At 39.7% G+C, this 18,537-nt stretch overlaps 1 protein-coding gene across 2 annotated transcripts in view; it reads right to left on the bottom strand.

The window, feature by feature from the left end:
* Positions 1-18,537, bottom strand: part of Cab39 (calcium binding protein 39) — an 84,882-nt gene that overhangs the window by 14,104 nt on the left and 52,241 nt on the right. For both annotated transcript variants that reach the window (XM_020184147.2, XM_074071988.1), the window contains 3 exons: positions 10,584-10,748; positions 8,397-8,515; positions 3,048-3,216 (listed from right to left, as the gene is read on the bottom strand). In XM_020184147.2, the coding sequence (XP_020039736.1) occupies positions 3,048-3,216; positions 8,397-8,515; positions 10,584-10,748 (453 nt within the window). The remainder of the gene's footprint in view (positions 1-3,047; positions 3,217-8,396; positions 8,516-10,583; positions 10,749-18,537) is intronic.

Genomic DNA, 18,537 nt, shown 5'->3' with positions numbered 1-18,537 from the left:
CCTACACATTTGATAAATGTGCCTGGTTCCCTTAGGTCATTAATAAAAATGTTCAGCTGGGCTGGAAAAACCCAAGTAGAGATCTGCTAGAAAATTCTGTCCAGGGTCATAGCAGCCCATTTGCCAACAATGTGCAGCAATGGCATCCAACCAGCTGTGAACCACTGTGTGAATCTCTATCAAGCTCATCTGTTTACTGTCTCCACGAAAACAGATCTGTAGAACTACTCTCTACCTAGCATATCCTCGGCTGTCATAAGGGAATCATCTAGTAGCAACTTGCTTACTGCAGAGTGTGAGAAATGCAAATCCCCCGCATACTTGTTTTGCCTTTACACTTTAAGAGGTGGACAGGCGCAGATTTAATCTGCAGCAGAGGTTGTCTACGGCAGGCAGCCACATCCTCAGACCCCTGACCTAACGGCACCTATGGGGTTAGTGTGACCAAACTTATGTCTGGTGAATTCATGCTGACTGTGGGCACATAAGCTGCTTTTTGAAACACTCAGAGATTATCTCTGTAGAAATACTTTCCAGAACCATTCATAGCTATAACATCACACTCCAAACTCCACCAGTTTTTTGGGGAGTCTACCTTCTTTTATTCTGGAAAATTTGGAATATATTTGCTGGCCTTCTAATGTCCCTCCCATCTCCTTAATTCTTCAAAACAAAAGCAAAATCACTAACAAATATTTGGCCATCTGTTTACTATTTCAGAATCCATTCATTCAAGCTATGAATCTTGGATACCTTTAGAAAAGATAGTTTTAATTTCCTTTTAAGACTCAGCACCTGTTTCATGAGCTGCACTTGTTTGAAAATTTTGTGTATAGAGTGCATTTTCTGGGGAGGGAGCCCTTGAATTCTCAAAGATAACATGGAAGAAAGATCTAGTCTCCTTTTCCCTTAGAAAACCACCTTCTGCACCAGTGAAGGCAGAAAACCAGTGAAGCAGGAAAGGAGCAGTTCTTCCTCCTTCCTTGTCACACCTTTGCTCCCAAGCTGCTACTGTTCCTTCTGATCCTTCTTCCTGCTTGGTGTGGAGCTTCTTTCAGGGAGAAGTAGCTCAGGTTTTTTTTTTTTTTTTTTTTTTTGCAGTACTGGGGCTTCAACTCCACCAGCCCTTTTCTGTGAAGGGTTTTTTCAAGATAGGGTCTTGGGGAACTACTTGCCTGGGCTGGCTTCAAACCATGATCCTCCTGAGTAGGCAGGACTACAGGAGTGAGCCACCATGACCAGTTTGTTTTGTATTTAGCCACCTTGAGATTAGATGGTAAATCTATGCCTTTCTCTCACATCATTTTAGCTATGGCCTCGCTTTATTTTGTTTCTTGGAGAGTCTTCTGTTTAGGAGCTTCTCCTAAGCTCTCCCCTATCTGAGTAATTGGGAATACCCGAGATACAGAAACCAGGCCAGCTTCCCAGAGCTCTCTTCTAGAGCTTACTCTTAGAATCCTAATTTATTTTTTATTTTAAAGTTTCCTTTCTTTAAGTGGAGACTACCTGCCTGGCTCTCTGCTCTGCTCAGTCCTTCCTTTCCTATGTACTAAGACCTGACAGGACTGCATTACCCACATTGACTCCATCACAACCATTTTCTCTTTGGTGAGAATTAACTGAAAGAAGCAATCCAAAGTGAGATGAAATTATCAGCAAGGCCAGTCAAGACTGTCAGATAATCACATTTCCGGCATGTAGCCAGCACATCTCTCTCACCTCTGAGCCAATTTGGCCTTCTGTGCCAGGAGCATGTCATCCATGTCCTCCACGTGGTCAGGGGTCTGGCTGCATTCTCCCACACCACTGCTGCTCCTCAATCCTCTTCCCTCACCCCATGCGCCCAGAGTGCTGCCACTCTCGGGATCCTGGCTGTCCTTCCACACAGGGGACTTTCTCCTTGACACAAGGTGCTACTACACCTCCCTTCATGCCGGGCTGCTGCTCCTGAATGGGGCACTCCCTTCCATCGATGCATTCTAATCATGAGTCCTATCCCACCACTGCGGTGACACCTAAGACATCATAGTGACCACTCTATGTTATAATCTCAAATTCACTTTGTTATGCTTTGTACAATGACATTAACATACAAGTATCTGAGGTCTTACCTAAGGCTTCTGACACCTCTAACAATTTTGGGAAATAAATCCCTGGATACACTCATACTATGACCTTATTCTCATTCATGGTGAAACCCTAATGACTAGTCCCCAAGCGCTCATCCTATCCTCAGGGCATTCATTCAATCTCCGGTATATACTTTACAGAGCCCGAACTCATTATCTCATGGGCTCTATAGTCATAAAACTGAACTCTCACAAGAAAAGCGGTCATTTCACATTGTAATAGTGTTCATGGTTTCTGGGCAAGGTAGTCTACATGTAAGTATACTAAATACTGATTATACTTAAAGAATTCTAAATATTTACTTATGAGGCCAGACTCTTTAGGCAATGGAATGTGATATATAAAGGTTTGCTCTCCCTGGGAAAATCCCTAAATTATTACTGCTTTATTTATATGCCATCAATAGCATAGAATCTTGCAACTTAAACGTTTGCATGTTGAGGGGTGTCATATAATGTGTGTATTTAGTTTATACAAATCCTCAACAAAGTAGATGAGGTAGGGAAGAAACAGTAAGGGGGCAGTGCAGATGATTCTATCCCGTCTCTGCATTTTACACATGTGTTCTGGTGTGAGCAGAACACTGTATAGGTGAATTCATGGCTCCCTTGGGCTCTCTAACCTGGATGAGGTTCTAGTATTTAATGACATGTGCATTCCGAGCCAGCTTGCTCCTGAACACAAGCCAACTACCTCACCTGGTGCTTAAACAAAGAAACAGACTTTAGAATCTTACTTTTCCACATTTTCAAAGCTGTCACTTTATGAAAATCTTAAATCACACCAACATATAAAATACATCTTCTTTCTTCCCACTAGAGGGCAGTCACGTGTAGACTAGGAGGGCAGAGAAGATCAGGCAAACAGCACGCTTGTTGGTCTGACTTGCAAGTATATTTAGAATTCATTTTTGTTACCTTGAATGTAGCAAATGCATCTGAAGCTATGTCAAATGTTGACATTTCGACATATCTGAAGAAATCATAAAACTGTTCTGACCACAAAATGATTTTTGCAAGTGGTTCGTGTCTGATGCATTCTCTTAACATTATTCCACAATTTAAAGCTATTTCTGGAGATTCATACCTGTGAAAACAAAACAAAATAAAAAACAAACAAAAAGCCAAACATGATTGCTGGCTCAAAACTTTTTGAACAGGAAGTTTCAGACATGAGTCCTAGCTAATCAAACATAGCAGGGTTACAAAAGGCCTTTCTCTGAGCACAGCCTGGGCTCGGGAGCTTACTCTAGAGCCCACACACAATAGGTGTGGGTAGCTGCCTCCAACCAAGGAAAAATGGTCATGGCAGTGACTGAGTGAATAGAAGTTTAGGATCTGAAAGGAAGGATTTAGGGTAACACCATTCCATTTGGGTTTTGCTTTTGCCTATGGTAAAATTTTTCAAACTCAGATATTTATCAAGTGTACAGCACTCAAAACAGTTTTTTAAGACTTTTGGCAACATGTAAATACCATGAAGTTGAAAGCCTAGTCCTGAGGATTTCAAAGTACCTCCATCAAGGGTGGACGCAGTGCCTCCTGACCTGCTCTCCACACACAGCCTCCTCTATTCTCAACTCTGTCTCTCACCTCTTCTTCCCTGTGATTACAAAAATAACCTCTCAGCTGAGCAGGGCAGGCCCCATTGTCTTCCCATGTGCACCAACCTCTCTCACTGGACTTGGTCACCTGCTCTCTTTTCTTCTTCTTCCTTTCATGCTGCCGCTGGTGGCTTAACTTCTTCCCCTTATACATTCCCATAATTTATCGCAGCAAATTCCATTTCCCAACACTCTAGTGCAGCAAAGAGCTCCTATTAGCTAAAACAAGCAATCCTTTCTCATAGCAAAGATTCTTCTACTTAATGTTCTAACAATGCAGATCTTTGCTCCTTTACCCCCAGTGCTGGGGAATCAGTGCTGGGAATTGAACTCAGGGCCTTACAAATGCTAGGCAAGCATTCTACCACTGAGCAATACTTCCAGGCCTGTATCTCTCTTTAAAAAAAAGGAAAGAAAAAAAGTTTCCCAGTTCTCCTTACTATCCCTTGTATGGTTCCTATTTCTTGGCTGGTTGGGGTCTTTTTTTTCTATCCACTAAGGAAAGCCCATATAGTCTCATGGCTTCTACCAGGACTACTAAATTTCCCTCCCTCAAGTCATACCTAAATTGCAGTTAGGCATTTTCTGCTGTCTCTGGACCTCAGTTAAAGACTACATAAATTCAACATGTGTAGCATGAAATTTTATCTTCTCTCACAAGGTAAATCCCTCTCTCAGCAGCTTCTTCACTACTATAATTTAGCAGCATTTTGTTTTGGATATCTAGGTCTAAACCAGGTCTAATAGAACTTTCTGCAGTAGCTGTGCTGTCCACTATGGCAGTTACTAGTCACACATGGCCACTAAGCACTTAAAATCTGATTAGTGTGACTGAGGGACTGAAGTCTAAATGTTATTTAAAATTAAGCCATTATATAATAGTAGTCACTACATGGGAAAGCACAGTTCTAAACCTTCCTGTCTTTGCTCCAAGTCTTCCTGTCTTCAGTGTCAGCAGGCCCTTTTCACCCTTGTTTGATGTATCTTAGTTTCATATCCTTTTATCCATCCCTGTTGCTGCATCACCTCATACCATGAGCAAGAACTGCAAATGCTTCCTACCCAGCATCTTTGTCCAAGCTCTGCCTTAACCAATCTATCCAATACACAAGCTTACCAAAGGCATTTCCAGCTTAGGAGCTTAAAATTATTTCTTGCCAATCAAACACAACTTCTTGGATTAATGTCCAGTTTTCCCCTCACTGGATTCACTACTCGGGTACAGCGTTATCTTCTACCATGCTATAAAATATTCAGATTTTACTGCTTATTGCTGCCAATCATGCGATATTCATTCTTGCTCCTGGACCTTGTTTCCAGCAATAGGTCAAAGGACGCTTTCTTTTTTCTGCCTATGCAAATTCTAAACCATTTGTAACTCCAATTCCTTTTACTAACCCTTACCTAATTAACCAAACTCACAGGACTCTGAAGTCCGGTAGCACCGATTTGCTTATCCTTATCCTTTGGCTGTACATATGTTCATCACAGATCCTCAACAAGGGCAAACTATGTTCTTTTGGTAGTTAGATACTGATTGGCTCTTAATCTGATTAAAACATCTACTCACAAAATGGCTGATCATACCATTCATCTTTGTTTATCTTTAATAAGCGGGAGACTAGACGATCAAGGGTAAGATAGTTTAGTACAACAAGCTGGGCAAGTTTTGATGAGAGTTTGTCAAGCTTGTTCAAATGATTAAGCCATAAACCAATGAGTAGAAGGCAAACAGTTATGCTGATAACTTCTTAGCATTGCAATGGAGAGCACATTAACATTTAAATTGTCAGTTAAAAAAAAAAATCTTCTCTCCAAATTCAGTTCAATGTCAGCAGTAAGATCTCAAATGAACTTTAGTATTAGCAGCATGGCCCACCAAAATATTTAACATCAAAGTACTTATAGCCTAAGAAGACAATCATGCTATATATCAGTAGTCTAAACTAACCAATCAATTAAAGTACAGATATCTTAACAGGTAGTCCACAGGACTCTTCAAAGAAATGGCTTTTCCAGGTCTGGCAGAAACCATACAAAATGAGCAAGGTGCCAAACAGCAAGGAAACTATCACAGACTTGTAGGTTCTTGTCAAAAGGACACAGGACCCAACCTGAAAGAATTCCTCCTCTCAATGGCCTATAATTGGATAACTTAGACATAAAAAAGTAATTCCTGCAATGGATTGAAACACATCCAGTATAGTTTGTTTCTTTTCTTAAGTTAATTTGATTAATTAGTAACAGTGCTTAAGCAACATAATCAAAGGAAGTGGCCAGGGTGCCAACTAACTATACTAAAATAACGACATTGGCTTTTGGGATAAAGAAGTCTTCAAAGAGAAGTTCTTCTTTATAGAAAAAAACACAATTGATTACATGGAGAAGTAATAGTAGAATCAGTTAATTGCCATTTTGAATCTAGGCAAGACCCTTAGTAGACACTAAAACCAAGTGAAAGAAATGTTGGTGGAAAACTTCATATGGGCAGATCACAAACTAACTAAACTTCATCCAATGTCCAATCTAAACTTCACCTAAAGCAAGATAATCAGTGCCACCCAACAGGAAGTACATGGTCCAACCCATGAAGAATTCATGCCCCCTCAAACTGAATGTGAATCTAACAAACTCCCAGATGTAACCACCATCTCAAAGGAGCAGGGGAGAGTTGAACATGCTGGGTAAAACCAGGAGTGCAAACACAAACTACATTTTGTTTTTGTTGTGCTGGGGATTTGAACACAGGACCTTGTGCATGCTAAGCAGGCGTTCTACCCCCAGCCCTTAATTGTTCTGAGACAAGGCTTACTATGCAGACCAGGCTCTCCTGGAATTTGAACACTTGCTCCTCCAGCTCCTGCCTCCTAACTGCTGTGATTCCAGGCATATACCACTACTCCTGGGTAAAATGTGATTTTTAGACTAAAACAAATTAGTCTAAGTTAAAAAAAAAAAAAAAGGCATTAACTATTATAAATTAGCAGAGAGCCAAGAGTCTTATCAATCAAATTGTTCGTGGGCCTTGTTTAGAACCTGATTTAAACAAACTACTCTAAAAGGTCACTTTTGTGAAAACCTAGAAAATGTGAAAATTGACTGGGCATTGGGTAGCATTAGGTTCCACTGTTCTGCGATGCACTGTCTTACTCACTATGCATTAGGGATGTACACTGAAGTCAAGTCCTTTGTCAGGAGGAAAGGAAGGAGGTAACAACTAGAGTAAGCAAGGATGGCAGGAGGTTAATGACTGCAAAGGTGGGTGTGGGGTAGGGAAGATTTGCTGTGCTGTAAGCATAGTTCTCACAATACACGGTGAGGGGTAGATGTAAGGGTGGGTCCCAAGCCTGGCTCAGTTCTCCATTCTTCTCTCCTCCTGGCTAAGGCTTTTGCTCTGGTCAGCAGATGAGAGTATTAAACTTCAAACTGGATCTCAAAAGTCTTACTTTACACAACGTCTAACAATGGTTACACACAAGCTCTAGTTACTGTAAAGTGAAATCATAGGAAGAGCTACTTAATTTATGGATTTTAATGGTTTCTATGGAAAAGGCAATAATGGCTTTAAAAAACACAACGGCAACCGGAAGTTACTGTGGGAACATCAAAATTTCAGGCTACTCACTGCATGTTTATGCAGCAATATGGGATTGACACAACAAAAAAATGAGATGACAAATGTTCTGTATGACAATATCTGAAGAAGCAACATGGACGGTTAGCAACAGAGAGGAGGAAACAGTGCTGGCAACACAGGCACTGACTCAGGGACTCAGGGACTCAGGGACTCAGGGACTCAGGCTTTGTCTACACAAATGTGAACGTGGAGGAAGTGTTACACCACAGAGATGAGTCAGAATGAGGCTGCAAAGCTAGGAGTAAGGGAGCAAGCTGATTCATGCCACCAGTCATGCCAGTAACATGCTTGTCCACCAGTGTACCAGAACACAGACAGTGCCAGACAGACAGAGGCAACTCTGATGTAGAACAAGAGGCCAGTCAGGGAGAACAACAGGGTCAGTTGAGGGAGAACAGAATTTGTTTTTCATTTCTGTTAAGTTTTCACTTTTAGGCTTTTTGGTTTTGTTTTGTAAATGGACAGACTACTCAATCATAAATGCCTTAGTCCAGCAGTGATTCCAGGAAGATGAATTACCAAATTAAGTGGGTTAGTGAGTTAGTATACAGAGGAGAAACTCACATACAACACATAACACTTCCTCAGGAGACAACAAAGGGAAGCTGTGCAGCATCCAAGAACAGTGTATGGGGTGGTTCTTACTGTCTCACAGTGTGCAGATTAGGTACAAAGGTCTTTAAATAGATTACTCTGCTGATATTCCAATAAAATTCAACCATTTAAATCTTAGAGAAAAGAAACAAGACCACGAAGGACTGATTTCTTTCCTTCAATCATGTTTGATTTATGAGTTTAAAGGCTCACAGTTAACCTCATTTTAAACTTCCATCTAAAGGGCATTTTTACATTAATTTAGTTCACAGGTTGAATTTTAAGGAGGGAAATGTGTTCAAGACCCATGGAAAAATGAGCTGGCTAAATTACAGAGAAAATGCCTCCCACATTCACCATTCTGTTTTTACCCAAAGCAATTTTTCCTTTTATTTTCAACTAAGAATATAAATTTTATTACATTATACATACCCTTTCAACAACATGAACAAAATATTCTGTTGGGTGCAGATGTATTCAACAGTAGGAGTTCTTGTACCAATTTGTCTTCTGAGAATATTGTTGAAAATTTGAGCCACGTCTTTTTTGCCCTATTGGGATTACAATCATTAAAATATTTACCTAGTAAACATCAAAATGTCCATCCATGCTCCAAAATAAAGTCAAAGAAAACTATATTTATGGCTATGACTGAGTATCTATTTCAATTTACAACACTCACAGACATTAAATTTTATTTTATTTATTTATAATTCCAAATTCTAAGTTTTAATAGTGTATTATTTTCAGCACAATATGTTGTGTGAAATCTCACTACATTTCACAAGTAATTTCAACCATTTCTAACTCAGAACCATGCTGACTCAGACATGGAAAATAAAGCGTTGCTATATGCTTACAATCTACAGCCAGGTGGAACAAGCAACTTGTGCTATGAATGATACATAAGCTTTTCTGTTCAAGTGATGGGAGGAGGGGAAATGGTACTCCGTCAGTATAGTAAAATGAGAGAATTATGCAAGAAGCTGAGCTTTAGCGGTATGTAGACAAATCCCCCTATTTAAGTAAGTCATTAGGAAAGATTTAAAATAGATTAATAATGAAGGTGCTAAAGTAACACAAGATGCAGCAGTTTAGAGATCAGAACTTTATAACACCACTGCACAGAACAGATGAACATTTCTACCATTTAGAGTACCGTGCAATCAGAAAACTGCAAAAGAAATTAACAAACGGAGAACTAGACCCCAAGAGATGTTTCAGAACAAATAATTCTTACAAGGCTGACAAGCCCACAGGAAGAGCATGTGAAACTCTAGCTTTCTAGCACTTGACCTAAAGTGTACAGAGAGATTGTCTTGGGGCCTGTGCTAACTCAAGTGCAGTAATGATACTCTTTATGAATCAGTCCCAAGAGTACAAACTTTTTTCAAAAAACAAACAAACAAACAAACAAACAACCCTGATGTCTCTAAAGTCCCAAATGAACATTAAATTTAGTGTCCAGGTTGGGGAGAAACGTGGGTGGAGGAGACAAAGGAGAGGGATATCCCAGTGCATGTACACTTTTAGCAGAGAAAATAAAAACTGTTGCTGGAGTTTGATACACTATTAAAAATATATGAGATCAGCTATATAAACGGAAATATCTTAGTTCTATATGCACTACAGGACAAAATACATTTTTATTTTCCTTTATTATCAATACTATCAAGCAACCTATGAACCATACTCTCTCACCCTTTTCCAAAATTTTATCCAGTTAAACTAAGGGACTTAAAGCACACTTGTGACAGAGTCTAAGAGGAAACTGCCTGTGACCAGGCCAGAGGCCTTCATTACCATATATGCTTTTCAGATTAGTTTATTTATACTGGTATCAAGGACCATTATTCTCACTGTTAAATTCACAAAATATGTAATATGGCATGACCCAGCTGCATAAGCTTGGGTGACAAGCTCAAATGCCTACCCAAGGATGGGCAGGAGATGCAAATGGGTAAAGCAGACCCTGAGATAGAAAAATAAGCTGTGCTGCCTACAGCAAACCCAAGTGTAAAAGTTTGGGACGCTGCTCTGCTTAGCTAAGGAGCCAAGCAGGACTATAGCCCCTCTATTACCAGATTCAAATTTTCTAAGACAAGTCAGAAATTCAGAGTTGTGACTACAATCTGCCACTTAAACATCACGCTAATTTAAAAATTTAAAAGCAGTGTCAAGCAAATAAAACACATGATTTCTGCTGTAACAGATATTCTCTAAGGTTTTCTCTATCTCTAAAATTCTAACATTCTGTGATCTTCCTTAGATTGTTTATTCCTCAACAGTTAAGGACAGGAATTGTGAATTATGCAATCCACTATAGTGGTCCTATCCTAACAGTAGCTGTCTATGAAATACAACCTAAATGAAAAGGCATAATGAATACCTAAAGAACTCCACATACAATGTGGTAAAACAGAGGGAAGAATCTGGCTTAGGCCTGAGACATCCACGGGTTCCTGCCCTGGCTCTGCTAATGAGGCAGCAGCTAAGTGCTTACAGAGGTCAGGAACCACTGAGCAAACAGGGGTCTTAAGATGTTCCCAAGGAAAGAACATATGGAAAAAGACTATAAGTAAGGTGCTGTTTTTCAAAATTAAGGAACTGATTTCTTACCTCAAAGTCAATGAGCTGCAAATCAGCTACCAGGGTACTAAGGAGTCCACTATTATATAGTTCTTGAGCGAGTTGAGCTACTGCTTCTGTCTGTGGCTCTTTCTCATTTGTGCCATACAGAATTTCTTTCATGGCAACCAGGTTTTTGGAAACTTCTTCTGTAGCCTGATTTTAGAGGAGAGGTTGAAGAAGAGAAAAAAAAAGCATTTTAATAAACATGTAACACGTTTGTTAAATGCTTTCTCTCTTATCATTTACCCTTAGACTTATGTGCAAGCTCCATCTCAGCTCTAAGGAGGTGAACACTGTGTGTGTATACTCATGGGAGCAACATGCACACTCCATAGGAAGGCCAGTATGTGTATAACATAGCCACTTGAACACTGAAAACATGGTTTACATACGGTAGAAAATAGAACAGAAAAAAAGAAAAGGTCAGTTCTGTCTTGAGTTGGAAACATCAGGGAAGAGACCTGAGCTGACCCTGAGTAAGAGACTCTGACAAGCGAATGTCAGGGAACAGGAGTGGTGTCATGAGCCAGGGATGAGGGAGAGGGAGAAGTATAGGTTATGGTTCATATATGAAGTATTCCCTCAAAAAGCTCATGTGCTGAAGGCTTGGATGCCAGCTGTTGGGCTTTTGGGAAGTGACTGGATCATGAGGGCTATTAACCTCATCAGCAGATTAATCCAATGATGGATTCAAAATCTGATGGCATTATTGGGAAACTAAGAGGTATGGCCTAGTTGAAGGAGGTCAGCAGGGGCATGGCCTTGAAGAGTGTATCTTGTCCCCAGAACTTTTCTCTCTTGCTCTTTTTGTTTCGTAGATGCCATGAGGCAAGCAACTTTACTCCACCATGCCCTTTTGCCATGATGTTTCTGCCTTGCCACAGCCCTCAAAGCAATGGAGTCAGTCAACTATGGACTGTAACCTCTAAAAGTGTAAGCCAAAATAAAATTTCTCCTCCTTAAGTTGTTTATCTCAGGTATTTTTGTCACAGTGATGTAAAGCTAACTAACTCAGACTATCAGAGAAAAGGTGTAGGGAGCCCTTAGGTGCTGGAGACAGAAGAGAAAATGAAGCTGAAAAAGGCTTCAAGTGCAAAGCTAAGGTGTTAGTGGTAAATAAAAAGTCACTAAAGTGCTTTCACTTCTGCCAAGGTGGAGAAACAGGATTAGATTTACCTTTTTCCATGAAAAACACTAGCAAATAGGATTAAGACATATGAAACAATGACTTTTCGTATGTCTTAATGGACTTAAGGCAGTGTTGATCCCTGAGAGACAGGAAACAAATGAAGAGAACCTCACAATTGCTCTAGCTTACTGCCAGGCCACAGTACAGAGATGGGAAGCCAGGCAGAACAGGTGGTCTCCATGAATTGAGAGCTAGAGCTGAGAAAAAGGAGCCAAGGAGACTAGGGTTCAAAGGGCAGAGTAGAGAGAGGCGAACACTGCACAGAAAGCACACATCAGAGATCTGCTGTGCAATCTTAAGAGTGATCTGCCATTACTTCAGCAGAGTACTGGTAAATATATGTGTGTGAGCAAAGCTGCCAAGGCCAGAGAACAGAGCCTTAGAGCTCACACAGGGCTGAAGGAGCTCTTGCTCCCATCAGCCTGAATGGAAAACCTCATAGTCCCAAGGTATCAAGCAGATCACGCAGATGGTTTTGCCTCAGTAGTTATACAAAATTAGCTCTAGACTAAACTCTGCTCATCTCACCCAGCGCATTGAGGATTGAAACTGGAAAACATGCCAATAATGAAGAGACCAACCAAAAGAAACAGCCTTGGAAATGACCCAGCTGGCACGATAAACAAGGTCATTAAAGCAATTACTACAACTATATTCAATGTTAACAAAAAACAAAAAACAAAACAAAACAAAAAAACAACTATAATGAGTGAGATAAAAAGTACCCCGGAAGGGACTGATAGCAGATTAGACTACTACAGAAGAAAGAGTTACTAAATAAAGAGTAGTAACAACTATCCAAAATGAAACATGAGGGTGGGGTGGCAAAGATGCCACATCAGTAAGCTTCAGGATGGCTTTAAGCAAGCAATCAAACATATATGTAACTGCAGTGGGGCAAAAGGCAGACAAAATATTTGAAAGGAATGACTGAAAAAATTCTGAATCTGACAAAAACTGTAATACTGCTAAACGGTTGAAAAATCCCAAGCACAAGAAACAGTAAGAAGACTACTAAGATAAAGAATAACCACACTGCTTAAATTCAGTGATAAAGAGAAAATCTTAAAAGCAGCCAGAGTGGGTAAAACAATATGGGCAAAGAATCAAAGGAGGACAACAGACTTCTTGATAGAAATGATGTATATGAAAAGACAGTGGAGGAGTATAAAACTATTGGGAAAAAAGAACACACACACACACACACACACACACACACACACACACACACACACACACACACACACACACCCCAACATGTCATTGTGGAATTTTATGCCCAGTAAAAATATCTTTCAAAAATCAAGGTGACGCTGGGTGCCGGTGGCTCACGCCTGTAATCTGTTTAGGAGTTGAGATAGGAGGATCACAAGAAGTTTGAGGCTAGACTGGGCTATATAGTGAGTTTGAGTCTAGCCTGGGCTTGTATAAGATGCTGTCTTATACAAACTAAAAAAGAAACAACCCCCACTCCCCCCCAAAAAAAACCCCATAAAAAAAAGTTATAGCTAATAAGCCAACAAAGGAAACTTGAGCAGAATATTAAAGACTTAAGAAAAACATAAAGGCTGTGACAATCTATTTGAAATGAAGCATTTACAACAAGAAGTACACCTCAGGGAGATGACTTAGCACAGATTCACAGAACATTAGCTTGTTACAATATTGAACGAATCACCTAAACCCTTTTACAACCGTCTAACCTTCTTGCCAAATGATCACATTGCTTCACCTTGAATATTTCCATTGTCCAGTAATGCAGCATTGGCAGATATCAGTATCAGATAGCGGTCAGACAATTTTATAAGGAGACAAACATTGCGTCACCACACTGTCTACTGGCCCTGGGTCTGCCCTGCAGAACAGGCAACATTCTAACTTCTCTCCCACACAAAAGCTCCTATTTGAAGGTGGCTTGCCTATCTTTCCTAAATTGTCTTCTCCAGAAAACCTCCTCTCATCTGCTTAAGTTATCCAAGAAAGGTAGAGCTAATGTTCCAACCCTGTCCCAAATAGGATGATATAGGAGACACCAGACCACTACCTTCCCCATTGCAAATGTTATGCAGACCAAGGTACCTTTAAGAATTTTGGCAATTAGGCAATGATGGGTCATGCCTGCTATCCCAGCTACACAAGTGGTTGACATCGGAAGGACTGTGATTCGAAGCCAGCCAAATTGAGATGAGTGAAACCTCATCTCAATCAGTAAGTTGGACATGGTGGCACACACATTATCTCAACTAGGTGGGAGGCCATAGGTAGGAGGATTGTGGTCCAAGGCCAGCCCCAGGCAAAAATGCCAGACCCTACCTGAAAAAATAACTAAAAGCAAAAAAGGGTTGGGAGTGTGGCTCAAGAGGCAGAGAACCTGCGAAGGCCTCAGTTCAAACCCCACCCTAATACTGCCAAAAAAGAAAAAGAAAAAATAAAAAAGAATTTTGACAATTATAAAATATAATTGACTCACAGCTTAAAGTGAACTAAATCTCTCTGATTTTCACAGCCACTACTTGTTAAAGCCCTCCAGGGCCTAGGTCAATCAGTAACCAAAATGCTCAATAGGAAAGATCCACAAGTGAAGTCCACCCTCACAGCTCTGAATCATGCTCCTTTCAGTAATGATCTAGTAATTTGGGGACATAGCTACTCAATGACTTACATATGCCCCTCCCTATCTCCAAATCAAATTCAAGAAGCTTTTTGTTAAATATCTTGATAAGATAAAAATATGCCATTTCTTCGATATTTCATGAACATAAGAAAATGAAATTCATTTGGTATAATCTTTTCACTAAAACTGTGCTGACTCTATGACTTTCTTAAATTGTCCTCCAGTAACTCCTTATTTAGTATCCATGTTAAGCAGAGTTTAACTTTTCCAACTTATTATTACTATTTTATTCTCTATAATGCCTTAGAGATTGCTGATAGCAGCTCATGCATTTTATGTAACCCAAAATATAATTTTGGGGGGGTCCAAGAAGAAATTATTTAGCATATAAATTATCTACTTTCACGTGTTGTCTTTTTACTTCCACTTCATTAGTATTTCTTCTTCAAATGATTCTGACACTAAAAAGTTGGTTTTTTTTTTTTTTTTGAGACATAAATCTCACTATGTAACCCAGGCTAGCCTCAAACTTGCAATCTTCCAGTCCCAGCCTTCTCAATGCTAGGATTATAGGCATGTGCCATCATGTATAGCCTTAAGGGGTTTTAAAGCTCTTAGCAACTCTTTGGCTTATACTCTTCTTTGAAATCATGTGCTTTTTTAAAAATTTGAATTCAGACCATACCTCACGTTCTCTCTGACAACAGGTAACGGAGGGAGAAGGGAGTGACAGCTAAAGGGCATGGGTTTTTTTTTAAGTGATGAAATATTCTAAAATTAACTATGGTTACCGTAATATACATATATATATACACACACACACACATATGATATAGACATATATATATATATAAATACTAAAACCCACTAAAATATACACATTAAATGGGTGAACTGTATGGTATGTAAACTGTATCTCAATAAAGCTGATTTTAAAAAGGGAGAGTGAGGAGTGAGGCAGGGATATAATTAGAAAGCTGTTCATTGTACTTCCAAGTTGAATGGTAAGCTGAACTCACCAATAAAGCCCTGCTCCCATTCAGAAGATGACACTGCTTCACACTTCTGCATACTTTTGGAGTGAGGACAAAATGCCAGTGGAACCATACTCATCTAATCCACGCTAAAGCTCACCTACTTTTGGATCCTACCCCATTCCTGCTTTCTCAGGAATTTACTTTATTATCTCCTCTCCTTCCCACATAGCCATTCCCCCCACCCTGCCCCCCACCTAATTTTTCCCTATCAGTTTATATACATGAGCAAGACTCCCCTTAACAGAACCACCAACTAAGCTCTCCTTGGACTCCATAATCGTTCTCCCAGCTATAGAACACCTATAATTAAAACCTCTCAAGACACTTGGAGGGTTTGCCACATTTACTCCTCAGCCCAATCCCATGGGGCTTCTACACCCAGTGCTTCTCAACTTTTTGCAATTCATCAGTCTCTTGTATGCCACCGAATATAAACTTCTGGCGTCATTATGTCTGAGCTCCCAGCAGCATTTGGAGTTGTTGTTTATTATACCCTCCTCATAAAACCATTCCTTCGCCTTCACCTGTGATTTATCACTGTAATTTTTACCTTTCCTTTTTGGTTCTTACTCCTGGATTAGGACATTTAGACATCAAGCATTCCTTAAGGCAGAATACTTGGTCTTCCTTTCCTCACTCTTATTCTGTACTTTCCCTTTAAGTGATCTCACCCACGCCCACTGCTTTAATTACCTCCTAAAGGCAGACTCCTTACAGATTCCTATCTCTAACTCAGTTCTCTTTGCCCAGGCCTTACCATTCTCCAAGTGTCTCTATTTGTATGTCTCCCAGCACCTCAAATCTAAAGCACCTAAAATGGAACTCATGACTTTGCCCCAATGCCTGATATTCTTCCCTTGTTCCCTGTTTTAGGTAATAAGGCCACTATTGAGACTGTAGTATCGGTCAGAAACATAAGGACCATTCTCAACCCTTCCTCTTCCTCACCCAATAGTTTAGGTCATCACCAGCTCTCCCCAGTCCAGCTACCTATGCTCCCCAGCTACCATCAAAATCAAAATCCATAGCTTTTGCCTAGTCTACTTAATAGTCTATTGACTGGCTTCCTGGCACCCTTATTAGTCCCCCTACAATCCCTTTTCCACGTCATAACTATAGTGGCCATTCAAATAACAAGTGATGATGAAGACATTTCCTCTGTTTTAAGTCCTTCAATGATAATCTATTTCTCTTATAATGGAGCAAATTTTTCATGGCCTATAAAATCCTGTAAGGAATGGCCCTACTGCTTAGCCTTACCTTGTACTGTAATTTCTCCCTGTCCAGTATTGGACAGGAACAGACGTTCCCCTTAAGGATGGGTGGAGGTCATCTGAGACATGAAAAAAATAACTGCAGTCCAAAGGAAGGGGACCAATAAATGAATTACAAGAAACATCTACCTGACAAAGTTACAGTATAAGCAAGGAAAGAGTCTGGCTGATTAATTCAATAATGCTGGCCATTTTACTTCATGACCAAGTGCCCTGAGTTTGGGTCTCAGTATATTTATGTACAGCTCACAGTGAGGAAGTCTTCCCAGGTGAATCTAGTGAGAGTCAACTCCTGCTCAGCTGAAGAAAGAGCAGTCTGTTTCAATGCTGGAGGAAATGCTTGCTGTGTTGGAAATCTTGAATCACATCACACCCACACTGTATATTGTTCTGTACAGGTAACTGGCAAGTTCAAAATTAAGTTTACCTCCTGCTCAATTTACAGCCTAATTCACTGTGATCTCAAAGGAAAACAGTCTGTAAAAATACATACCAAATTTAGTATTGTCTAGTTACATGGAAAGATAAGAGCACTTTTGCTTTTTACTTGCTCTATTTTAGACTTGTTTAAATGTTTTACAATTCACATTTTTAAAAAAAGCAAAATGATAAGGAAGAGGAGAAATTATAGATAAAAATGTTCATGACACTGGTATTAATTGGTTTATCGTCTTAATCCTTCTATTTCTTTTTTATCCTTCCCCACAAGATATCCCCCAAATTTTAAAGATCTATTTCTAACAAATAACCAAGTATGGAGGCTTACATATGTAGGTAGACCTAGCAACTATTTTGAAAATAGACCCACATAATGCCAAATATAAACCTAAAGACTGGAATGGGACTTAACAGGAAGAAAATGCTCAAATCTACAGAAGCAGACAATAAGTAGGGGGAATATTAGACTTTCAGAACTGTGTATTTCTGTAGCTAGTTACCATGAACATAGGCTAGTCAGCAGTGTGATCGAAAAGAAAAATTAAAATTAATCAACCTTATTATTTATTAGCAGTTCTGATACACAAAAGGGATTTGTACGTATTTCAATTGATGACTTTTAATTATATGCATATTTCAAATATTTGTGATTTCTGATCATACAGCTACCAGATGACTAAATAAAAAGATCAAAAAAGATACGTTTAAAATTAAAAAAAAAATGAGAAAAGTAAAGTATTTCACAAGAAAAGACAATTCAGCATTTACTGACTAAAGATGCCACACATAGAACAAACTGGTCATTATTGTTTAGATTTAGACTTGGTTTCCCTCATGCCTAGTCCCCATCTCTGGCCTGTCTGCACTGCGTCATATACGTTCTCTGCTTCTCTGACCACATCCTTCTTATCCACACTTCCCTGTCTCCTCACATTCACTGAGTAAGCTGTTCACACTTACAGCTCCTACAAACACTGTACCTTTTTCAAGCTGCTTAACTCACCATATGTCACCTACTCTACTGGTCCCTTAATGATCAAGTTACCTGTCCTACTAAGACTGCACATTTTCAGCACTGCCCTTGCCAGGAGCTCAAAGTCTCTTGCTCCCTTACACAGTCTTACATGGCTTTACTGAAACTTCTTTTTCTCATAGTTCTGAGCACTGCAGAAAAAGTGATGGAACCTGTGCCCCTTGGTTCACTAATATTTCATGCTGCTTGTGTGCCTTTAATCCACCTGGGTTGATTTCAACTAGAAACTTATAGTAGCACATATTTTAAAAAGGCTTTACTTACCCCAGTACCTCAAAAACAAAAAACAAAAATTGAAAAAAAAAATAAGGAAACAAGGCTCTACTTTCCTCTGGAGACTTTTTAAAAAGACTCTTT

The sequence above is a fragment of the Castor canadensis genome, chromosome 4 (assembly GCF_047511655.1).
Source record: "Castor canadensis chromosome 4, mCasCan1.hap1v2, whole genome shotgun sequence".
NCBI lineage: Eukaryota > Metazoa > Chordata > Mammalia > Rodentia > Castoridae > Castor > Castor canadensis.
This window is presented reverse-complemented; position numbering and strand designations above follow the sequence as displayed.